This window comes from Ranitomeya variabilis, chromosome 2 (assembly GCF_051348905.1).
Source record: "Ranitomeya variabilis isolate aRanVar5 chromosome 2, aRanVar5.hap1, whole genome shotgun sequence".
In the NCBI taxonomy this organism is placed as follows: domain Eukaryota; kingdom Metazoa; phylum Chordata; class Amphibia; order Anura; family Dendrobatidae; genus Ranitomeya; species Ranitomeya variabilis.
In genome coordinates this window covers 542,316,386-542,341,586 of record NC_135233.1, presented here as the reverse complement: position 1 = coordinate 542,341,586, position 25,201 = coordinate 542,316,386, and the positions used below count along the sequence as shown (strand labels likewise).

General features: G+C 45.3%; 2 protein-coding genes across 3 annotated transcripts in view; one reads left to right on the top strand and one right to left on the bottom strand.

Moving 5' to 3' along the window:
* Positions 1 to 15,259, top strand: part of PLA2G15 (phospholipase A2 group XV) — a 49,062-nt gene extending 33,803 nt beyond the window's left edge. The window contains exons 2-7 of one of the 2 annotated variants that reach the window (XM_077288136.1): positions 5,273 to 5,429; positions 6,191 to 6,309; positions 7,321 to 7,419; positions 7,886 to 8,110; positions 13,690 to 14,408; positions 15,126 to 15,259. In XM_077288136.1, coding sequence (XP_077144251.1) covers positions 5,273 to 5,429; positions 6,191 to 6,309; positions 7,321 to 7,419; positions 7,886 to 8,110; positions 13,690 to 14,201 — 1,112 coding nt within the window. In that variant the 3' untranslated portion in view covers positions 14,202 to 14,408; positions 15,126 to 15,259. Of the gene's footprint in view, positions 1 to 5,272; positions 5,430 to 6,190; positions 6,310 to 7,320; positions 7,420 to 7,885; positions 8,111 to 13,689; positions 14,641 to 14,993 lie in introns of both variants that reach the window. The other variant, XM_077288134.1, reaches the window with a different exon arrangement.
* The window catches only part of NFATC3 (nuclear factor of activated T cells 3), a 494,316-nt gene that overhangs the window by 3,438 nt on the left and 465,677 nt on the right, over positions 1 to 25,201 (bottom strand). The gene's annotated exons all lie outside the window — the stretch shown is intronic.

Sequence of the window (25,201 nt, the reverse complement as noted above, 5' to 3'; positions counted from 1 at the left end):
GGCGAAACACAGAGAATGTGGCATCTGCAGGGTTCCGTTACCTGATTCGTACCCTAAAAAACTATGTGGCCCCTGTATCCAGCAGACGGTGAGGTCTCAGGGAGGGGGTGAGAGCATTATATCTACATGGATTAGATTGCCTTACTTACCCCCTCAGGTAGCGGAGGAATCCCTTACTATGGCCGCAAGCTTGAAAGAGATGGTCAGGATGGAGGTCAGACAATCCTTAAAGGGTCTATCTCAAGCGGGAAGTTCTAAATATAAAGCTCCATTGTTCTCCGATTCTTCAGCGGAGGAGGATAAGGAGGAAGTTTTCTCCGGTTCAGCTGCATCGTCCTCTTACTCGGATGAAGATACCGCTCGCTTCTGTCTACCCCTTGAGAGGATAGATAAGTTAGTTAAAGCGGTCAGAGGAACAATGGGCATAACAGAACCAAGACCCCAGCTTTCCAAGGAGGAAATTATGTTTAGTGGATTGGAGCAGAAAAAACATAGGGTTTTTCCACTCAATGAGAAAATTCAAGAACTTATTGATAAGTAGTGGAAGAAGCCTGAGAAAAAGGTTCCTTACCACCAACACAAAATTTCAGGTATCCCTTTGATGACCTGGCAGTCACCAATTGGGAAAAAGCCCCTAAATTGGATGCGGCAATAGCCAAGGTGGCAAAACGGGCCTCTCTCCCCTTTGAGGATATGGGAACCCTTTAAGGACCCCCTTGTTAGAAAAGCGGACACCTTTCTAAAGGGTACCTGGGAAATGGCAGCCGGTTCCTTAAGACCTGCGGTGGCTTCAACCTGCACAGCCAGGTCAATGATGGTTTGGCTGGATCAGTTAGAGACCCAGTTGAAAGAGGGTGCGTCACGGGATTCTATTCTGACTGCCTTAACGGTAATTCAGGAAGCAGCTGCCTTCTTGTCGGACTCTTCCATTGACTGTTAAAATGGCTGCTAGAGCAGCAGGGCTCTTGAATGCGGCTAGAAGAGCCCTATGGTTAAAATGTTGGCCAGGTGATATACAAACGAGATCGAAACTTTGTGCCATTCCATGTAAAGGGGAAGATTTATTTGGGCCCACCTTGGATGATGAACTAGAGAAAGCAGGGGACGACAAAAAGAAGTTCCCCAATCTGCTTGGGTCCTATCGTCATCCCTTTAATAAAAAGATTTGGTCGCGGAGGAAAGCGTGCCTTTTCACCTATAAGAGATCGGTCTAGATGGGATGATAGACGTAGAAGAGGTACAGGATATATGTTCCGTCGTTCCTCAAAGGAGAGGAAGAAGGGAGGACAAATGACTAGAAATCCCGGTGGGGGGTAGACTGTTGCATTTCTATTCAGAATGGTCAGAGATCACGAATAGTGTTTGGGTACAAAACACTATTTCTCGGGGTCTCACACTTGAGTTTCACTGTACCCCAAGGGATAATTTTAAGTTAACTCCTTTACGTTCTTCTCCCCTAGAACAATCTGCTCTAGAAGAAGGTGTGGTCTCTTTGCTCTAAAAATGTACTTATAGAGGTTCCAAAGTCTGATAGAGGGAAGGGATTTTATTCTCCCCTGTTTCTTATTTAGAAACCTGATAAAACTTATAGGACCATTATAAATCTCAGACATCTTAATAGTTATCTGGTTAAACATACCTTTTAAGATGGAGTCCATCAACTCAACAATAAAAATGCTGTTTAAAAATTGTAGTAGCCGATTTAAAAGATGCCTATTATCATGTGCCCATTCATGAAGATTTCCAGCAGTTCCTGAGGGTAGCAGTATTAATGGGGGAATGGTTCATCATTTTCAGTACAGAGCACTTCCCTTCGGTAGAACGTCTGCCCCTAGAGTATTCACAAAAATAGTTGCAGAGGTTATGGCTCATTTGCGAGAATCTAATATTCTTATTGTCCCATACCTTGACGATTTCCTCATAGCAGGGAACTCGGCGGAACACTGTTTATTTCAATTAGAGTTAAATTGAAATGCCTGGGCTGGATAATTAATTATGAAAAATCCCGGTTGCAGCCCCTAAAAATTCAAAAGTTTTTAGGGTTGTTATTAGATTCAACTGCACAACGGTGTCTCCTTCCAGAAAATAAATTAAGATTCCGCACCAGGTATTAAACGCGATTAATACACCCTCTATGACCCTTTGACAAGCTATGTCCCTGCTAGGGTCCCTCACATCTTGCATCCCAGCGGTAAGGTGGGCACAATTTCATTCTAGACCCCTTCAGAAAGATGTTTTGTTTAAGGACAAGATCTTGAGGGGTGTATTGGAGGAAAAAATGATTTTAGAACCGGCGACCCTTGAATCCCTAAATTGGTGGCTGAATAGGGATAATTTGTCAGAAGTTCCCTGGATAATAGATGTATCCCGGGTAATAACTATGGATGCTAGCTCCTCAGGTTGGGGGGCTCACATGGCTGACATTGTGGTTCAGGGTCAATGGGAACCATACTCAACGTCGTCATCCAATCAGAGAATTATTGGCAATTGAGTTGTCAGTTAAAAAAAACTCCTCGTGTATCTGCAGGGCCACCACGTCAGGATCCTCTCGGACAACCAGGTGGCAGTCTCCTATATAAATCAAGCTGGCACACGTTCCGAGACTCTGATGCAGATCACAAATCGCCTGCTCCGGATGGCAGAAGAGAATTTTCAATCTTTGACTGCTCTCTACATCACAGGGAAGGAGAATATAAAAGCGGACTTCCTCAGTCGCAATACTCTAAAACAAGGGGAATGGTCTCTAAATGGAGACGTCTTCAAGCAGATTGTCTGCCTATGGGGTCGGCCAGTGGTGGACCTATTTGCTACAAAAGACTTTTGTTCTCTAAATCCCAGGGAAAATCTGCTGGCAGTGGATGCATTCCTCATAAAATGGGATTTTACTCTGGCTTACGCCTTCCCACCGTTGAACCTGTTACCTCTAGTGGTGAGGAAAATCAGAGATCGTGTGAAGGTCATTCTGATTGCTCCTTTCTGGCCCAGGAGAACCTGGTTCGCATGGCTCAGGACAATGTCGGTAGGCGATCCCTGGGTGCTACCAGACATTCCAAATTTACTTTCCCAGGGGCCGGTATTCCATCCGCAAGTGAAGGGACTCCATTTGACGGCTTGGAGTTTGAGCGGTCATTATTAAAAAAAAAAAAATAAAGGCTTCTCCTCTAATTTGGTTGATACCCTTTTAAAAAGTAGAAAGCCGATAACAACGAGAATCTACTCTAGAACCTGGAGGAAGTTCCTAACTTCCTCAGAATTTAAAATCAATGAAGGGGTACTGATACGCCCAATATTAGAATTTCTGCAGAGGGGGTTAGAGTTAAATCTCTCCACAAGCACACGGAGAGTACAGGTTTCAGCACTTGGTGCCCTGGTCTCACGTAATATTGCTAGCAACTATTGGGTGTCGAGATTCATTAAGGCGGTCGGTAGAGCTAGACCGTTACATAGAAATAAAGCGGTACCGTGGGACTTAAATCTAGTCCTTTCCTCTCTAACGAAAGACCCCTTTGAGCCCTTAAATGAAGCCTCAATCAAAATGTTATCTCTCAAAACCGCTTTCCTGATAGCTATAACATCAGCTCGCAGAATAGGGGACATCCAGGCGCTTTCTAGACTTCCCCCCCGTATACAGAATTTTTACAGGATAGTTATCCTTAGGCCGGACCCAGCCTACTTACCAAAGGTAGCATCACAATTTCACAGAGCGCAGGAGATAGTTTTACCTTCATTTATCCCTAATCCTTCTAACCCTAAAGAAAGTGAACTCCATACGTTAGATGTTAGGAGATGCCTTTTACAATATATTTCGGTTACTAATGACTGGAAGAAAGATAATGCACTATTCCTATCCTTCCAAGGTCCTAGGAAAGGGGTTAAGGTACCTTCACACTCAGCAACTTTACAACGAGAACGACAACGATCCGTGACGTTGCAGCGTCCTGGTTAGTGATCTCGTTGTGTTTGACACGCAGCAGCGATCTGGATCCCGCTGTGATATCGCTGGTCGGAGCTAGAAGTCCAGAACTTTATTTGGTCGGCGTGTATTGTCGTGTTTGACAGCAAAAGCAACGATGCCAGCAATGTTTAACATGGAGCTAACGACCTGTGAGAACGATAAGTGAGTCGCCGTTACGTTACAGGATCGCTCCTGCATCGTTCTGGAGCTGCTGTTTGACGTCTCTACAGCGACCTAAACAGCGACGCTGCAGCGATCGGCTCGTTGTCTGTCGCTGAGTGTGACGGTACCTTTACAGCGTCAAAATACATATTAGCTAAATGGATTAGGGAGGCTATCTCTCTGGCTTACACGACAGGTGGGGGTCCGGCTCAGCAGAATCTGAGGACACATTCCACCCGAGCCATGGCATCATCCTGGGCAGAAAGGTCTGGAGTGTCAATCGACCAGATATGTAAGGCGGCCACATGGTCATCCCCTTCCACCTTTTTCAAACACTATCGGTTGGACTTGGTTCTCAGATCTCACCTTCGGGTTAAGGGTGCTGCAGGCTGTGGTCCCTCCCTAGAATGGCTTACATCTCTGTAAATCTCTCGTGGTGCTGTCATGGGAGTCCGAATAAAGCATTAAGCTACTTACTGGTAGCGGCATTTTTCGGAGGCCCATGACAGCACCCTTAGTTCCCTCCCTATTCAAGTGGGGGTTGCACATCCTTAGAAGGGGGGAAAAAAAAAAAGTGGTTTTCTCACGAGTGGTATCTGGATTGTTACTTTATTAAAGATATTGTATTTAACTGTATATAATGGTGTTTGCTTGTCATTTAACTGCAGTAGTCCTCTCAGGCTCTGTAATCCAACTGATACAAAAGGGGGGCACCTCTCCCACGTATCTGTGGTTTCCTGTTCCTAAGGGGCGGATCCCCTCTCTCGTGGTGCTGTCATGGGCCTCCGAAAAATGCCGCTACTAGTAAGTAGCTTAATGCTTTCAGGTGACTGGTTCCCTTTCATGAGTCTCCAGTATCTGACTGCAGCACACCCCTTCGAGTAACTGGTCTTGATGAATCGCGGCCAGTGTTGGATCTTGGCACATACTTTTTACCTAATGAATAGGCTCTGAAAACAAAGTAAAAATGAAATGGAGCCAATAAACCAAACACTGGTGTATGACAAAACATGCATATTCAAACTATAGGAAACAGGTACAGGTATACACCTCAGAAGTGCTGCTTGTACATGTGCCTGTGACCCAAACCCACCAGGTAGGATTACACCTGTATGTTATTACCGGGAATAATGCACATTATTTCCTCCTCTCTAGTGCCAGGTGACTTGGGAAACCAGCTGGAAGCTAAACTGAATAAACCGTCGGTTGTCCATTACATGTGCTCCAAGAAGACAGATTATTACTTCACTCTCTGGCTGAATCTGGAGCTGTTACTGCCCCTGGTGATCGACTGCTGGATAGACAACATCAGGTGGGGAAGTGGTTAATGGTTTACACATCAGTGTGACTCTATACTGAAGTACAGATGGAGACGGCTCATTTATAATGTAATTCTAGTTCTTGTATAATTGGGAGTTGTCTCATCTGCTTTCACACCATGGTCCTGAACTGGGATCAGTCTCCAGGTTTCATAGGTCACTGGATTGGCTATCAAGTAGACCTTGTGCCAGGCACAGCCGGTATGCTTGCATCAATGTCATAACTGCTTTAAAGCTTCTCAATCACCAGACTGTACATTACCATAGATCTAGAACAAGAAGGTGTAATCCAAACATTAGGATGAGCAATTCCTACCTCCAGCCCAATCTACAGTATGATAGTCAGCTGGGTGCAGGAAGCACTCCTCCTAATATCCGGATTACACCATCTTGGTAATGTAAAATTTGTACATATGATACTCGGTGGGTGTGTGCCCCTGTGAGTATGTGTTTTGGGTGTGTGTCCCCCACTCATGCAAAAAAGTGTCACACTAATATTTGTATAATTTCTGTGATAGAAGAAAATAGTCTTCCTGCACGAACTAGTAGGAGAATTTATTATATTGTTGTATATTTTAAAGGCTTACACCACAATTATTGTGGGGTCTGCTCCTTATGTGAAGCATCGCCTTCTTGTTGGTGCAGGAGAAGCTGCAGTAATGGTGAACACTGACTAATTTCTCGGCACTGAAGACCTATGGCATAAGACATACTGTATATTGGTGACCTTTTTTACTTCTTTATTTCCCTTTAGGTTGGTCTACAACACCACCACCAGGACTACTGCTGCTCCTGAAGGCGTTGATGTCCGCGTCCCAGGCTTTGGCCAGACATACCCATTGGAGTTTCTGGATCCTAGCAAAAGAAGTGTTGGTAAATGTCCTGTCTGTGATAGCCCGTCACTCTGAACTTCTGACTCCCAAACAGTATTTGGTGTGTCCACACGTGCGCGAATGAGAACTTTTGACTTTGCTTAACCTATTAATGGCTACAAGTATACCTTGTCATAGCCACTACGGTTTACTGCCCATTTTCTGGCTAAGCTGTCTGGCTGCCTTGCTTGGATAGAAGTCTTTAATAAGCTGTTACACTTCTGTTACCATGCATTATATACACCCGAGGAACGCTCCTAGATGACACGTACCCATACACACGCTTGTAAATACTTGCAGACGTTTTCATGGTTGAAATAGTTATTAATGCTGCAGAAATGTGTGGTGCGTGTACATACAGAATGGTGACCCTTCTGTTGTACCTTGGCTTTATCTATCTTTCCTGGCTACAGGGAATGTTTATCTGCTATTTACGCAGAATGTTCTCAGGGTAAAATGACTGCCTGCAGATCACAATCCAAAGGGTAAATGTGACTTATCCTCATTTCCCCAGCTATACTGCCATAATGATGCCCGCAGTGAGAAGTTTATATCTGTGGACCAGAAGGCCGGTGTGCACGTGCTCATAATGTGCTTTTATGAGCAGAAAGGAGCTTGTATGTTAGGGCCAGAGCCTACGATCTGGGGCCTTTGCCCGGGAAGATTTAAGAACAAGTGACTATCTAGTGCAGTGTTCCCCAACTCCGGTCCTCAAGAGCCACCAACAGGTCATGTTTTCAGGATTTCCTTAGTATTGCACAGGTGATGCAATTATCACCTGTGCAATACTAAGGAAATCCTGAAAACCTGACTTGGTGTCTCTTGAGGACCGGAGTTGGGGAACACTGATAGTGTATGCTGCATGAACGATCATTCTGACCCCGTGGCGGTCTGTGTAATATGGTGATCGGCTTGTATCAGCGCTTGTTTGTGTATTAATGGCCCTTCGGTTACAAATATACTAAGGAACCTTATCAGCTCCTGGTTATGGCACAATTTCTATGTTTTGCAGGCATATATTTCTACACTCTTGTCCAGAGTATGGTTGACTGGGGGTACAAACGTGATGTCAATGTAAAAGGCGCACCTTATGATTGGCGGAAAGCTCCCAGTAAGTATCTTGCGTTCATGAACGCAGAAGTACACCCTAAAAGAGAAACCTTCTTAAATGGAGAGGTTGGGGGAGCAAGCAATATCTCTTCAAATTGCTGTCAAAATGTTAGTGTGATAATTACTTAGCATCATGATTCTTCAGGCCAGTGTGGCTATGATGGTACCAAATGTTGCATTATTTTCGTGCCTAAAATAAAAAAAATATAAATATTTATATAAAATATATATAAACACTTTTTTTTTTTTTTTTTCTAGCAATGGTCTGCCTGGTCTTGTATTTTGCTTTGTGTGGTACAGGTAGCACACTGGTCAGGATTTTTTTTTCTTTTTTTTTTCTTTCCCCTCTCCTAAATTCAGTATGTTTACTTTGTGTGGGTAATATTAATTAACAAAGTTTTCACATTTTCCAAAGTATGAGGCTGTTAGACTTTTTTGTCTAAATGTCATTAACTTTGTTTTTGTAGATGAGAATACGGAATATTTTGAAGCCTTGCAGAAGCTCATAGAAACTTTGTATGAGGAGAAACAGAGCCCGGTAGTGCTAGTGGCTCACAGTATGGGCAATTTGTACACACTTTACTTTCTAAATCGGCAAAAGCAGTGCTGGAAGGACAAGTATATCCACTCCTTTGTGGCTCTCGGTGCTCCTTGGGGAGGAGTGGCAAAAACTCTTCGTGTTCTTGCATCAGGTTAGTAGAAAACCAAGTATAAGAAACTTGGTATACTGGAAACCTGGATAAACCGAAAGGAGTCCAGTTTTTAAAAGGTTTACCTCCAAAACAACTAGAGGAATGTGATTGTCGGGGCAGTAGGTTTTCACTTTGGCTTTTATATTATTGCGGCTTCTTTCTGGCAGCATGGTAAAATTAGTCCCCGCGATTGTTCCAATTCTTATGACACAAGCACCTACAGACTGGCTGTTTTTGGGGTGTTTGCCTCTCTTCAAAGCCCAGATGTTTGACACATGCCATAAATGTCTGAATGCAGGTCATAACTCTGGGACCTGGATCACATTATATACATATATATATATAAAAAAAAAAAAAATACAAAATAGTTCTTTACAATTTTATTTTATTTTTTTTAATGGCCAGCAAAAAAAGACCAGTAATCTTTGGGAGAATGTTCCCTAAGCGGCTTGACTAAGAACAGGTCTTGACTGCGAGTGACAGAGGAGCCTGTTCCCAAGATAAATGCTAGTCCAGAGTTTATAAACTCCCAGTGTCACCACCAAACTCTACTAAAGTAGGCTTCATATCTCGTATGGTGCAAGGCCCGGAGCTGCTGACATCTCATCTAATTCCTTTGGGGCTTTTTTTCCTCTGTAGGATGCAGCCAGGTCCTGTAATGTTGGTGGGGTGCAGTTGTATAGTGCTGGGCGGCCCGCCTGATCTAATAACCAATGGGCTGTAAGCTCAGATGGTGCACTACACGTAGCTGTGACTGATGCCTTATAGCAACCTTTTCCATGTGCATTTATGCAAGGCAGCCACACACGCCATGAATGATGCGTGCATGAGTGGTTCTTTTATCAATATTTTGCACCATTTGCTATGGATAATTGACTTTTTAAGAGAAAAAATTTTTTTCAGAAAACTTTATTTTTTTTTTTTCAAGTACTTTGTTTAAGGTTTCTCTTGGTTTCATATCAGCTGATGAGCCCCCAGATATGATGATTAGTTTAACTGGCGCTGTGCACAGGATACAGATTCACTTTATATTGTAATGACCCCTTAGGCTATGTGCACACGTTGCGGATTCGGCTTAGGAATTTCTGGTGCAGATTCTGTCTCTCCTGGCATAAAACGCACCTGCTTTTTTTGTGCGGTTCCGCAACGCGTTTTTGCTGCGGTTTTCTTGCGAATTTGCTGCGTTTTTTTACCCCTGCGGTTTTCTATAATGGAATGGGTACAAAACGCTGCAGATTCACAAAAAAGAATTGACATGCTATTTCTTTAAAACCGCAGCGGATTTTCCGCAAAGTGTGCACAGCATTTTTTTTCTCATTGATTTACATTGTACTGTAAATCAATTGCGGATCTGCAGCGTTTCTGCACCTCAAATCCACAGAGAATCCGCAACGTGTGCACATACCCTTAAAGTGAACCTGTCAGATCAGGTAACACCATTTGCCTACAAGTATATAGCATTAGAAAGGTGCCAGGTGGCTGTACTGAAGGCACAGCACCCATTCCAGGAGAAAGGGTATGTGCACACGTTGCAGATTTGCCTGTGGAATTTCCTATGCAGATTCTTCCCCCTCTTACCAGAAAACGCCGGTGAATTTTTGCTGCGTTTTTTCCATGCAGATTTGTATGCATTTTTGAAAGCTAAATAAAGATCGATTATTGAACCAAAAAAAAAAAAATTGTGATATTTCTTGTCCAACCTCCTCTTTACATTTGTCCAACCCACACTCCATTACACACAGACAGATGGATAGAAAGACAGACAGACAGAAGGAATGAGATAGAAGGAATGAAGCCGGCGTCACACTAGTTTTACGGACGTATGAGAGGCGCAAAAACGCATTGCACACGGACCAATGATTCTCTATGGGGCAGCTCCTATCAGCCGTATATTTTGCAGCCGCATTTTACAGGCGTAGAAAATCGCAGCATGCTGCGTTTGTCAGCATATTGCGCCAAAAATCTGCCAATGAAAGTCTTTTCAACCTTGCCAACTGATTACATACAGAACACTGTTTTGGGAACATTTCTGCGTATTTCGCCCGTAAAAAAAAAAAGGACTATTTTCCTACGCCAAGTGTGACGTCGGCCTGAGATAGATAGATAGATAAATTGATAGATAAATGACAGAAGGAATGAGATGGATAGATATATGGATAGTTGGGCTACTTTCACACATCAGTTTGTTTCCGTCAGGCAGGATCCGGCGAATTTTTGAAAAAACTGATCCGTTGCAAATAGTGAAAAACTGATGCAACTGATCCAGGGTGTTTTTTTTTTTTTTTTTTTTTTTAAGAGAGCGAACGGAAAATGTGCATGATTTGAATGGAAACATGCATGAAAAAAGATTCGGAGGCCGGATTCATCATTTAACATCTGTTTCATGCGTTTTTTTTCGCCGGACAGAAAATCCATTCCCCTTTGTTTTCTCCGTCCGGCGGAAACAGCTTTTTTGACGGGTCCGGCAAAAAACGGATGAAACGCGTGGCAATCAGTCGCAATCCGGCGCTAATACAACTCTGAGAGAAAAAAAAAACGGATGATTTTTTTTTTTTTTTTCCAAAACTCGCCGGATTGTGCCTGACGGCAAAAACCTGATGTGTGAAAGTAGCCAGATAGTTCTATCTATCCATGTATATCTATCTATTTATAAATATATCTATAGATGGATATATCCATAGATGGGCCGATGTTGATTAATGAACATAAAGAATAAAACGGAAAAAAATGGCATGGGCTCCCTCACAATTTTCTGCGCTAGAGGGGGAAAGCTGACGGCCGGGGGCCAATATTTGTAGCCTGGGAAGGGGGTAATACCCATGGCCCCTTTCCAGGCTATGATATCAGCCCACAGCTGTCTGCGTAGCCTTTACTGGCTATTAAAATAGGGGGACCCCCCCAAAAAAAAAAAATGACGTGGGGTCCCCCTATATTTTATAGCCAGAAAGGTTACGCAGACAGCTACGGGCTGATATTCATAGCCTAGAGAGGGGCCATGGATATTGGCCGCCCTAGAAATGGCGCATCTGTAAGATGCGCCAATTCCGGCACTTAGCCCCTCTCTTCCTACTCCCCTGTAGCAGTGGGATATGGGGTAATAAGGGGTTAATGTCACCTTGCTAATGTAAGGTGACATTAAGCCCGGTTAATAATGGAGAGGCGTCGACCATTACTAATCCTATAGCAGTGAAAGATAAATAAAGACACAGCCAGAAAAAAGTATTTTACTAATCTTAATTTAACCATACTTGCTATACTCGATCGTCAGCAAAAAATTAAAAATAATAAACCGTATACTCCCTTTCTGCTGTAGTCCAATTAATAACGAGTGTCCCACGACTATCTCCCCTATAGAACAGTGACATCAGAAGACGTCACTGCTCTATAGGCCTCCAATGACAGACAGGAGACAATGGCTCCTGCAGTGCATCACTGAGAGGTTACCTTTGTTCACTGGTCTCACTTTATGCCATTGCTGCGTGGGAACTTTCTCACACAGCAGTGCCACAAGCGAGACTAGGGACTATTTTTTACAGTGGCGGAGGAATACACTGCGGAAAGATACCTCCCGTCATTCTATTCCTGGAGCCCTTGGAGAGCGGACACTCGTTTTAATTGGATTTCTGCGGATCAGGGAGTATATTGTTTTAATAATTTTTACAGGTGACACTGGCTTCGGGGAGCAAAGTGACAAGTGATGGTCTGTATGTACTGTTGTATGTACTGTTGTATGTACGTGGGTTTTTTTTTTTTTTTTTTTTTTTTACATTCAACACATTAGCCGGATGATGGGACTTCTACTGTCTCATCACTGGCTAATGTGTCAATCACTGCCACTGTAGCAGGCATAGCCCGATGGGACTTGTGCAGGCATCGTCCGATGGGACTACGCACACACCCTCCCAAGGACCCCTGACAGCCCCGCGATGGCCACAGACACGCACATCTTCCCCGCGCACACAGTCTCCACCCACACACTCTTCCTCCCCCCCCCCTTCCCCGATCTGCAGCGTTTCTCACAGCAAAACGTGTGCCCTACTCAATGCAAGTCAATGGGTGCAGAAACACTGCAGATCCACACAAATAAAGTGCTGCGGGTTAAAAGAAGGAGCATGTCATTTCAGTGCGGAGTTTTCCGCAGCATTTTATTTTGTCCATTGATTTACATTGTTCTGTAAATCACTTGCGGATCTGCAGCGTTTCCGCTTGGGGGGGAAAAAAACGCTGCTCCACAGGAAATCCGCAACGTGTGCACATTGCCAAAAGGTTCACTCTCTCTCCCGGGAGCTGCAATTGTAGTACGGCAGCCAGGCACCTTTCAAATGCTATATACCTGTAGATTAACCCTATATCTACAAGTTGTGCTATCAGACGTAACGGGTTCCCTTTAAATTCATTCTAAAAGTTCACGTCCTTTGCTTCTTTCTCCTCCTGGATTGAGCTTTCATTCTCCAAATTCTCGACTTGCAGATGGCTGTCTTTGAGTACAAACTTCCCCATTACTCAGAAGTGAAGTTAGTTCTTCATAGAATTTTTTGAGCTTTAACTGTTTCAGTCAAACTTGCAGCACCATGTCCACTTCTAGCTCCACCCTCCCCTTGCCATAGAATAGTTGGTGCTTATAACATTCTATCTCAATAATGATAAATCTGTCTTCGAGTACAGATTTTCCCCTGGTCAGTCTGGGAGGAGAGATCTCATGATCTGTTACATTGCATGACGTTTTAAACTATATTCTTCGGCTCCTGGAATCTCTAACTCCTCTGTCCCCTTTAAAATCCTAGCAAAGTCAGATAATACCAGGAGACCATGGCCAAGAGATATATATCTCTATATCTCTATCTATTTATATTATTTTGAGAGAGAGAGTTTTTATTCAAAATGTATAGGGTTACTTTTCTGTTTTAATTAGGATAATGCGTTTTTATTTAAATGAGCATTGCACTTAAAAAGAACCTGTCAGCGAGATTGTGCCCAGTAAACGACCGTGTCAGGTTGGCGCGGTTATACTGATTAAAATGGGAATTTTCCAATAAACTATATATTATTTGGGAAAACATAGGATTTTACACTTGCGTTTTTGAACTTTTGATTCCACATGGGTAAAATATTAACAAAGATACTCTTGACATGTCTCAAAGCCTGTTGTACTGTTCTGAGTTGAATGGTGTTTGTCCCATTTCACTACCTTGTTTGTGGCCTGAGTTATGAGGAGAAACATGTAGGCATACAATGCAGAAATTTGTTTGTTTTTGTTTTTTTGTTTTCACAACTTTGAAAATGGGGGGGGGGGGGGGGAAACCCTAAGATTTATAGAATTTTTAATTTGGTTTCTTCACATTTTGCATCTTCAAACAGTGTTGCCTAAACACATTCTCAAAATAATTAAAAATTTATAGTGGTAAAATTAATTGGCTCACTTGACGTGGAATGACCCCTATCCATGTCCAATATTGATTAAAATTTTCTTATTGTATATCTACATTATGCACACTTTTATATGCTTAGATTGTATTTGTCCAAACCGATATTTTTATAATTTTGGATTTCTTTTTTTTTTCTTCTGATCTGTGTTTTAGGAGACAATAATAGAATTCCAGTCATCAGTTCCTTGCGGATCCGCGACCAGCAGCGCTCGGCAGTCACCACCAGTTGGCTACTACCCTATGATAACACTTGGCCAGCCAGTAAAGTTTTTGTAACCACACCAACTACGAACTACACATTGAAGGACTACCAGAATTTTTACAATGACATTGACTTTAAGGAGGGTTGGTTCATGAGAAAAGAAACGGAAAGCCTTATCTCCTCTCTTACTGCTCCAGGAGTGGTAGTACATTGCCTTTATGGAACGGAGGTTGACACACCCGATTCATTTCACTATGATTCTTTTCCAGACAAGGACCCAAACATCATTTATGGACCTGGAGATGGAACAGTGAACATAGAAAGTGCCTTACAGTGTCGGAAGTGGGTAGGCCTTCAGAAACAGGCAGTATATCTGGTGGAGCTGCCGGGAAATGAACACATTGCCATGTTGTCAAATATCACCACTATATCATACATCAAGAAGCTCCTTCTGGGGGTCTAGCTTGTATTTCTTGGGTGTGGTGTTGCCTTCTGTGCACTGGTTTTAGTAGTCATCTACCATATGGTTTGCTGCACAAGAGCAGATGATCTCCATTTATGCATTAAAAGTAAAGAGCTGGTCTCCATACAATAGGCCTCTTGTGCAGACATAGTCTGTTATTTATAGAGCTCATGCATTGCTGGAAGATGCTTTCTTGGGTAACTAAAGGTACCTTCACACGAAACGACATTATAACGATATCGCTAGCAATCCGTGACGTTGCAGCGTCCTCGCTAGCGATATCGTTTCGTTTGACACGCAGCAGCGATCAGGATCCTGCTGTGATGTCGCTGGTCGCTGAATAAAGTCCAGAACTTTATTTGGTCGTCCGATCGCTGTGTATCGTTGTGTTTGAAAGCAAAAGCAACGATACCAGCGATATTTTACACTGGTAACCAGGGTAAACATCGGGTTACTAAGCGCAGGGCCGCGCTTAGTTACCCGATGTTTACCCTGGTTACTAGCGTAAAATGTAAAAAAAACAAACAGCACATACTCACATTGCGTCCCCTGCAGTCTGCTTCCTCCTCTGACTCAGCGCCGCAAAGTGAAAGTGAAAGCAGCACAGCGGTGACGTCACCGCTCTGCTCTCACTGTACGGCGCTCAGTCAGTCAGGAAGTGGACGCAGGGGGACGTGAATGTAAGTATGTGCTGTTTGTTTTTTTTAGATTTTACGCTGGTAACCAGGGTAAACATCGGGTTACTAAGCGCGGCCCTGCGCTTAGTTACCCGATGTTTACCCTGGTTACCAGGGGACCTCGGCATAGTTGATCGCTGGAGAGCGGTCTGTGTGACAGCTCTCCAGCGACCAAACAGCGACGCTGCAGCGATCGACATCGTTGTCGCTATCGCTGCAGCGTCGCTTCGTGTGAAGGTACCTTAAGATTCGACACACCGTGTGTTTCTCGGGCTTCATTTATGCTCAATATCCTTTTCATCAACTCATAACCCACAAGTGTGTGTAATATATGTATTTTATATTTTTTTTTAATGTATGAATAAAATGTCAACTATTGTATGAAGAACAATATTCCATTATTTAAGTGTATTAAGACATATGTTTTTCAGTCACATTTTGATGTAACCAGAAAACTCTTAAAAATCCATGTGATATTTAATTGAGCCCTCAAATGAGTGTCTGATCATAATGCACAGATGGTTTACAGCACAGATGTTTGCTTATTGAAGTGATTTGTGACCTACAGGAACAAGTGAAGGTGTTTACAAAAATGTAATGTCGGCTCTGACACTGTACCTTAATGATGTTGTTGTTAAATATGTAACAGAAGATATTCCTATTTGACATTCTTGCACATGAATAGTATTTGCCCCTGAATATTGTAATGTGTTGTACATTGCCTCCATGTCTTAAGGCTGTTCTAACACTCGGCAGATAGGCCATTCCCCATGTGATGGACATTGTAGTGAGATGGTGAAGGTGCATCCTGCAATGTCTGTTCCAGAAATCAGGTTGTCAAAGCTGAAACTGCCAAATTTATATACATGATAGGTTTTCGTATTCTTGGGATGTGAATCTTTTTTTCGAAATGTTAAATGTTTGCCTTTTGTGCCTCAAAATAAATGTTTTAAATACAAATGTTGTCAGTAAGATGTAAATGACACTTTTCCATCACCCATGACTGCACCAACGAGAGAGGGGATCCGACCCTTCAAGGACAGGGAACCTTTAAGATAAAAAGGGCAGCTCCTCTCTCCCCAACAGTGGTTTTCTGTCCTTGATGGGTGGAGCTTTTATCTGTATGGTGGCATCACAGATGAAAAAGCAAGGATCCCAGACCTGGGTTGGTCGGCGGCGGCAGGGCACCAGCTCTGCTTTGGCCAGCACCAGTGAATCCTGTAAGTGCCGTGGGGTGGCCCGATGTGGTCTCGGCCGACGAGCGGGCGGGAGTTTGCGGTGCCATCACTGCATGGTGGCCATCAGCCCTGGGTTTCGGGCGTTGTGTCAGAGCGCAGCCAGAAACAGGATGTTGTGCTCTGATGGGGGAAGGTACAAAAGAAGAGCGTCCACGGAACAGAGGAGATGGGACGACGGACCCAAAAAACTCAAGGGGTTCCTGTTCGGTGGTACTTTCCAAGGTGATTGGAAGTCCTCCAAGTGACTCTCTTCCCCAGGTGGGAGGAAGGCTCCCTCTTCCTTCCAGCCTGGGAGAATATATCTTCCAGTCCTTTTGGATTCTCAACCTGCTGGGGGCAGGGTTGAGACTGGAGTTCAGGAGATATCCCCTCCCCCCAAATAGGTTCATCATTACGACCCCACAAGCGTCCATGTCAGAACAGATAACACGAGTCAGAAGTACTGTGCCTCTTGAGAGAATGTTCTGCAGTATGTACTAGTAGAGGAAGAGTGGAGGGGGTTCTACTCTCCCCTGTTCATAATAAAGAAGCTGGATGGCTCTTAGGCTGGGGTCACACTTGCGAGTGTGATGCGAGAAACTTGCATGAGTCTCTCGCATCAATACCTGGCACTCAGGACCGGAGTGTGTGGCTGCATAGAAATACATGCAGCCGCAAACTCCAATCCCGAGCGCCAGCAGGTATTGATGTGAGAGACTCGTGTGTTTCTTGCAGTACACTTGCAAGTGTGACCCTGGCCTTACAGAACGATCTTCAATTTAAAGGGCCTGAACAAATTTTTAGAGATCCCAAAGTTCAAAATGGAGTTGACAAAGTTGGCAAATCAGCTACTCTTGAAAGGACTGCAATATGGCCGTCCTGGATCTAAAGGACTTGTATTACCACAAGTCAATACACGTAGCATTCAGGAAATTTCTCAGGGTGGCGGTACCAGGCACTCTCCTTTGGCCTGGCAGTGCCCCTTGGGTTTTCACAAAGCTGATAGCGGTGTTTACAGCCCACCTCAGAGAGAGGAACAGGATAGTCATCCCATACCTGGACGATTTCCTAATATTAGGCCGTTCCTTCACTCATTGCCACAATCAGGTGGAGGACATAGTCACCATCTTAAAAAGCTTAGGACGGTGTTTAAACCTGGAAAAATCAAGGTTGTGGACAGAAGACGCAGATCTTTTTAGGACTTTTGCTCGACTCCCACGGGCAGGAATGTTATCTGCCAGAGCAAAAAGGAAAATTGTTCAGTCTCCTCTCTGGGTCAATAAAAAAAAAAAATAAAAAAATCCAGCGATGACCCTCATAAAAGTGCTTCTCACTAAATTAGAATATCAAAGTTCATTTATTTCAGTTCTTCAACACAAAAAGTGAATCTCGTATTATATGGAGTATTTACACACTGATCTATTTCAAGTGTTTTTCTGTTTAATGTTGATTATTATGGCTTAAAGCCAATGATAACCCAAAAGTCATTATCTTAGTAAATTAGAATACTTTATAACATCAGCTTGGGGGGGAAAAAAAATGATTTCAAAATCCAAAATGTTGGCCTACTGAAATGTATGTTCAGTAAATGCACTCAATATTTGGTCGGGGCTCCTTTTGCATCAATGCAGTGTGGTATGGAGGCGATCAGCCTGTGGCACTGCTAAGGTGTTATGAAGCCCAGGTTGCTTTACTAGCAGCCCTCAGCTCATCTGCATATCTGCATTGTTGAGTTTGGTGTCTCATCATCTTCTTGACAATACCACATAGATTCTCTATGGGGTTAAGGTCAGGCGAGTTTGCTGGCCAATCAAGCACAGTGACACTGTTGTTTTTAAACCAGATATTGGTACTTTTGGCAGTGTGGACAGGTGTCAAGTCCCACTGGAGAATGAAATTTCCATCTCCAAATTGTCAGGAGAGGGAAGCATGAAGTGCTGTAAAATTCCCTGGTAGACAGCTGCGCTGACTATGGTCTTGATAAAACACAGTGGACCTACACCAGCAGATGACATTCTACCCAAAGCATCATTGATTCTGGAAACTTCACACTAGACCTCAAGCAGCTTGGATTGTGTGCCGCTCCACTCATCCTCCACACTCTGGGGCCTTGATTTCCATATAAAATGCAAAATGTGCTTTAATCTGAAAACAACACCTTGGACCACTGAGCAACAGTCCAGATCTTTTTCTCCTTGGCCAAGGTAAGATGCTTCTGGTGTTTGTTGTCTATTGGTCATGAGTGGTTTGACACAAGGAATGCGATACTTGTAGCCCATGTCCTGGATACCTCTGTGTGGTGGCTCTTGAAGCAATAACTCCAGCTGCAGTCCACTCCTTGTGAATCTCCCCCAAATTTCTGAATGGCCTTTTTCCTTTCCCCCATGACGGCACACATGAGAGAGAGGGGATCCCGCCCAGTCAGGACAGGAAACCCTACTGAAAATAAAAGGGCGGTACCTCTGTCCCTTCAGTTGGGTTTCCTGTCCTGACAGGGACCCTCGTGCTGATCACAGCGGAAGATTTTTCTACTTACCCATTACCCGTCCCAGTGTAGAAGAACAGGCAGCGCCTGTGCATCGGTCCTCGGGTACTGGAAGCGCCGTCTGCGAGTCCTGCGGGGCTGTGTGTCTGAGCGGGTGTCTGTGCAGCACAGTCGGATGTCCGGGCTCCTTCCGTGGCTGCCACACCACCCTCCTCTCTGCCGGCGGCCGCTTCCGGATCGCCCGTCTGACGTGACGCGCAAGGCACGCTAGGAATGGCGTGAAGTCGGGCAGGCGCTGGATCCAAGATGGCGGTGCCCATGAAGAAAACACCGGCCGGTGGGAAAAGACTCCGGTGGTGTGGCAGAGGAGGGGAGGGGCCACCATTGGCCACCGGCGGAGGCGGGGAGTGCAGTGGATCCCTCATGAAAGGGGGATGACCACAGAAGACGCGCTCATGCCCAAAAGCTTCATCATGGAAGTGGGGCAACAGCCACGTCACAGCAGCAGGAGCTCTCGCCAGATGCCTTGCTGAGCCACCAGCATACCAGGAGCAGCCGCTCAAGTGGTAGGAGTAGCAATCGTCCTGTCCGGCAAGACTCTTCGGCGTCCAGAAGGGACGCTGCACGTGCATCTGTCCTGCCTCCGAAACCTGTACCCTTGACTGTCACCCTTATGGTAACAGGGTCCATTTTTTCTGTTTGATCACTAGGGGTCGAGGAAATTTAGCGGCAAAACAAAGAACCGAGTATGTGCCCTTTGTAAAGTTCCGCTTGCAGTTCAGTGGCAGAAGGACCTCTGCGCTGATTGCATTTATAAAACTATACAGGAAGAGACCCCTAATTTCGCCACTAGCCTTAAAGCCATAATACAGGCAGAGATAAAAGACTCCTTAAAACTGGCCCTTAAAAAAACAGGGCGGAAAAGCCGCAAGGTGTCTACGGATTTGGATGCCTCTGAGACAGGAGGGTCATAAATCATCCCAGTCTCCCTCTACCTCCTCCGCCTCTATCCAGTCCTCAGATTCCTCCTCAGACAGTGATACAGGGGGTCGACCATGTTTTCTAAATGAGGATGTAGAAAAACTAGTTAAAGCAGTCAGGTCAGCAATGGGTCTTAAACAGGAGAAGACACCTAGGTCACTTGAGGATGTCATGTTAGAAGTTGTCGGGTTAGAAGAAAAAAAGGAAACGTACGTTTCCGGTCAATGCAAAAATCAAAGCATTGATCTAAAAAGAATGGAGAAAACCCAAGAAAATGGGTATCACTACATTTATTGTGTCCTGCTGTCTCAACTGAGTTAGATTGATTTGTAACGAGAGGGGGAGAAACACCCCCAAAAAAAAAAAAAAATGAGATCTAAGACAGAGGTGTCAAACTGCATTCCTCGAGGGCCGCCAACAGGTCATGTTTTCAGGATTTCCTTAGCATTCCACAAGGTGCTGGAATCATTCTGTGCAGGTGATTAAATTATCACCTGTGCAATACAAGGAAATCCTGAAAACATGACCTGTTGGCCCTCGAGGAATGCGGTTTGACACCTCTGATCTAAGAGCTAGCCTTCTATAAATGTAGACATAGTTTGGGGATGCATTTGTGCATTATTATTTATTGTTATAGCGCCATTTATTCCATGGCGCTTTACAAGTGAGGAGGGGTATACATAATAAAAACAAGTACAATAATCTTGAACAATACAAGTCATAACTAGTGTTGAGCGATACCGTCCGATACTTGAAAGTATCGGTATCGGAAAGTATCGGCCGATACCGGCAAAGTATCGGATCCAATCCGATACCGATACCCGATACCAATACAAGTCAATGGGACTCATGTATCGGACGGTATTCCTGATGGTTCCCAGGGTCTGAAGGAGAGGAAACTCTCCTTCAGGCCCTGGGAACCATATAAATGTGTAAAAGAAATAATTAAAATAAAAAATATCGCTATACTCACCTGTCCGACGCAGCCGGGACTTCAGTGAGGGAACCGGCAGCGTTGTTTGTTTAAAATTCGCGCTATTACTTGGTTACGTGAATTCCCGGCTTGTGATTGGTCAGGTCGGCCATGTTGCCGGGACGCGGACCAATCACAGCAAGCCGTGACGAAATTACGTCACGGCTTGCTGTGATTGGTCCGCGACCCGGCAATATGGCCGCCCTGACCAATCACAAGCCGTGACGTCACGGGAGGCTGGACACGCGCTCATTTTAAAATGGGCGCGTGTCCAGCCTCCCGTGACGTCACGGCTTGTGATTGGTTGCGCCGCGGTCAACCAATCACAAGCCGGGAGGCTGGACGCGCTCATTTTGAAATGGGCGCGTGTCCAGCCTCCCGGCTTGTGATTGGTTGACCGCGACGCAACCAATCACAAGCCGTGACGTCACGGGAGGCTGGACACGCGCCCTTTTTAAAATGAGCGCGTGTCCAGCCTCCCGTGACGTCACGGCTTGTGATTGGTTAATGGCGGCCATGTTGCCGGGACGCGGACCAATCACAGCAAGCCGTGACGTATTTTCGTCACGGCTTGCTGTGATTGGTCCGCGTCCCGGCAACATGGCCGCCCTGACCAATCACAAGCCGGGACTTCACGTAACCAAGTAAAAGCGCGAATTTTAAACAAACAACGCTGCCGGTTCCTTCGCTGAGGTCCAGGCTGCGTCGGAGAGGTGAGTATAGCGATATTTTTTATTTTAATTCTCTCTTTTACACATTTTAACATTAATGTTGTTGCGATACCCGATACCACAAGAGTATCGGAATCCCGGTATCGGAATTCCGATACAGCAAGTATCGGCCGATACCCGATACTTGCAGCATCGGAATGCTCAACACTAGTCATAACTGGTACAGTAGGAGAGAGGACCCTGCCCGCGAAGGCTCACAATCTACAAGGGATGGGTGAGAATACAGTAGGTGAGGGTAGAGCTGGTCATGCAGCGGTTTGGTCGATCGGTGGTTACTGCAGGTTGTAGGCTTGACGGAAGAGGTGGGTCTTCAGATTCTTTTTGAAGGTTTCGATGGTGGGCGAGAGTCTGATGTGTTGTGGTAGAGGGTTCCAGAGTAGGGGTGATACGCGAGAGAAATCTTGTATACGATTGTGGGAAGAGGGGAGTAGAGAAGGAGATCTTGTGAGGATCGGAGGTTGCGTGTAGGAAAGTACCGGGAGACGAGGTCACAGATGTAAGGAGGAGACAGGTTGTGGATGGCTTTGTACGTCATGGTTAGGGTTTTGTACTGGAGTCTCTGGGCAATGGGGAGCCAGTGAAGGGATTGACAGAGGGGAGAGGCCGGAGAATAGCGGGGGGGACAGGTGGATTAGTCGGGCAGCAGAGTTTAGAATAGATTGGAGAGGTGCGAGAGTGTTTGAGGGGAGGCCACAGAGCAGGAGGTTGCAGTAGTCAAGGCGAGAGATGATGAGGGCATGGACTAGGGTTTTTGCAGATTCTTGGTTGAGGAATGAACGGATTCGTGCAATATTTTTGAGTTGAAGTCGGCAGGAAGAGGAAAGGGCTTGGATATGTGGTTTGAAGGAGAGATCAGCGTCAAGGATAACCCCGAGGCAGCGAGCTTGTGGGACTGGGGAGAGTGGGCAGCCATTTACTGTAATGGATAGGTTTGTTAGGGGGGTCACGTGAGATGGGGGAAAGATGATGAATTCTGTTTTGTCCATGTTAAGTTTCAGAAATCTAGCGGAGAAGAAGGATGAAATAGTGGACAGACATTGAGGGATTCTGGTTAGTAGGGAGATGATATCTGGTCCAGAGATGTAGATCTGTGTGTCATCAGCATAGAGGTGATACTGAAAGCCATGAGATTCTATGAGCTGTCCCAGGCCAAAGGTGTAAATGGAGAAGAGCAGGGGCCCAAGGACTGAACCTTGTGGGACTCCGACAGATAGGGGGCGAGGTGAGGAGGTGGTGTGTGAGTGGGAGACGCTGAATGTCCGGTCTGTTAGGTATGAGGAGATCCAGGATAGGGCCAAGTCTGTGATGCCAAGGGATGAGAGGGTCTGTAATAATAGGGAATGGTCCACTGTGTCAAAGGCAGCCGACAGGTCGAGGAGGAGAACAGAGTAGTGTCGCTTGCTCTTGGCGGTTAAGAGGTCATTGGTGACCTTAGTTAGGGCAGTTTCAGTGGAATGGTGTGACCGGAAGCCAGATTGTAAGCGGTCAAAGAGGGAGCAAGAAGAGAGATGGGAGGACAGTTCAAGATGGATGTGTTGTTCCAGTAGTTTTGAGGCATAGGGGAGAAGTGATATAGGGCGATAGCTAGATACAGATCATGGGTCAAGAGAGGGCTTTTTGAGGATAGGTGTGATGGAGGCATGTTTAAAGCTTGAGGGGAAAACACCAGTTGTTAGTGATAGGTTGAAGAGATGGGTTAGGGTTGGGATGAAGATTGTGGTGAGGTTTGGGATGAGGTGGGATGGGAGCGGGTCAAGTGCACAGGTGGTGAGATGCGATCTTGAGAGTAGAGTGGCGAGTTGATCTTCTGTAATGGTGGAGTAGTTGGTTTTGGAGGTGGAGGGTAGGGAAGTTGGGAGGAAGGGCTCTGGGGCTTGTTGACCAAAACTGTCTCTGATGTTATCAATCTTCTTGAAGAATGAGGCAAAGTCTTCAGCAGAGATAAGTGGGGAGGGAGGAGGTGCTGGGGGACGGAGGAGAGAATTGAATAACTGTTTAGGGTTGTGAGACAGGGAGGATATGAGAGATGAGAAGTAGGTTTGTTTAGCTGTGGCGAGTGCAGTCTTGAAAGTAGTGAGGGACTGTTAGAAAAGATCCCACTCCAACGACCACTTAATCGCATTCAATCTGCGCTCAGAAGCCCTGGAAGCTCGCCTCAGTTCTTTGGTCAGGCTGGTGTGCCAGGGCTGTCTGTTGATTTTGCGAGCTTTGGTATGTGTAAGTGGGGCAGCAGATTCCAAAGCTACAGCTATTGTGGTGTTATATAGAGCGGCAGCATCATCCGCATTGTGTATGGAACTTATGTCTGTGAGAGGGAGGAGGGATTCAGAGATTGAATGTAGGTCAAGATGTTTAAGATTTCTGCGAGGGTGTGAAAGTTTGTGGGGTGGGGACTCTAGACATGGAGTGGAGAGAGATGAGAATGTGAGAAGGTTGTGGTCAGAGAGAGGAAGAGGTGAGTTAGAGAGGTTAGATAGGGAGCAGAGGCGGGTGAAGATGAGGGCCAGTGTGTGACCATCTTTGTGAGTGGCTGCAGAAGACCATTGAGTGAGGCCAAAGGAGGAAGAGAGAGATAGAAGTTTAGTGGCAGCTGAGAGGGAAGTGTCAATGGGGATGTTGAAATTGCCCATGATGATAGTGGGGATGTCTGCAGAAAGGAAATGAAGTAGCCAGGTGGTGAAGTGGTCAAAGAAGATGGTGGCTGGCCCTGGGGGGCGGTAAATGACAGCCAGTTGGAGGTTGGAGGGGGAGTAGATGCGCACAGAGTGCACCTCAAAGGAAGGGAGGGTAACAGAGGGTGGCAGTGGGATTGGGGAGAAGGAGCAGTTATCTGACAGGAGAAAACCAACTCCTCCACCATGCTTGCTGCTGGGGCGGGGTGTGTGAGAAAGGTGGAAGCCACCGTAAGAGAGTGCAGCAGGAGAGGCTGTGTCAGAAGGGGTGAGCCAGGTTTCGGTGATGGCGAGGAAGGCAAGTTTGGTAGTAACAAAAAGATCATGGATGTAGGAAAGCTTGTTACAGACAGAGCGAGCATTCCACAGAGCTCCTGTTAGTGGGACTGGGGAAGCGGGGGCTGGGCGAATGGGTATAAGGTTAGAGAGGTTACGGAAGTTTGTGATGGAGCGTGGATGGGAGGTAGAAATGACTGTGGGAATGTGGTGAGGAGGACCAGGATTTGGAGAGATATCACCAGCAGTGAGAAGGAGCCGAAATAGTGTTAGCAGGTGGGAGCAGGAGAGGGCATGAGGGGGCTGCCTGTGTTTTGAGACAGGATTGTATGTTAAGGAACAGTTCTGAGGAGGAGGTGAGATGGATGGGGAGGATTGAAGAGGAGATGAACAGTTCCTTACTTGGTGTGGGGATTGGGGGAGGTAGCAGAAAGTGAAAGATTATAGGGGTAAAAGTGACAACAAACAGAAACATTGTTTGCAGTGACAGGCCAGTTACCTTCAGTTCCCTTCAGGTTCAATTCAGGTTTAAATTCTAATGTAATCCACACTTTTAGAACACACTTCTAGAAATCACACTGCAGACTAAAGTCTAGCAGACTTGTGCTATGCAATATATGGAAAACTAAGTGCGTTCAGGTGTGGAGCAGAGAGGAGTGGTCTCTGCTCATCTTGGTCAGAGAATTAAGGGTCGACCAGATGCATACAATCAAGCCTAAGTAAACAAGGTCATAAATATCACAGAGTAAGTTGGGGGTTAGCTGAAAGGCATACCATCACAATGCTAGGAGCAGAGGAAAGTCTATGCGCAAAGCTGGGTGATGTACTATGTGCACTATTTCCCTTGAACACTTCTTTTTCTCCTGCTTCAGCCCAAACAATTAACACTTTGTGGGCCGGCTATACTGTCATGAATCCCCAATGGCGAGGGATAGCACAAGACAAGCAAAGTATTGGACACAAGTGACCATGCGCATGACTCCCGTTC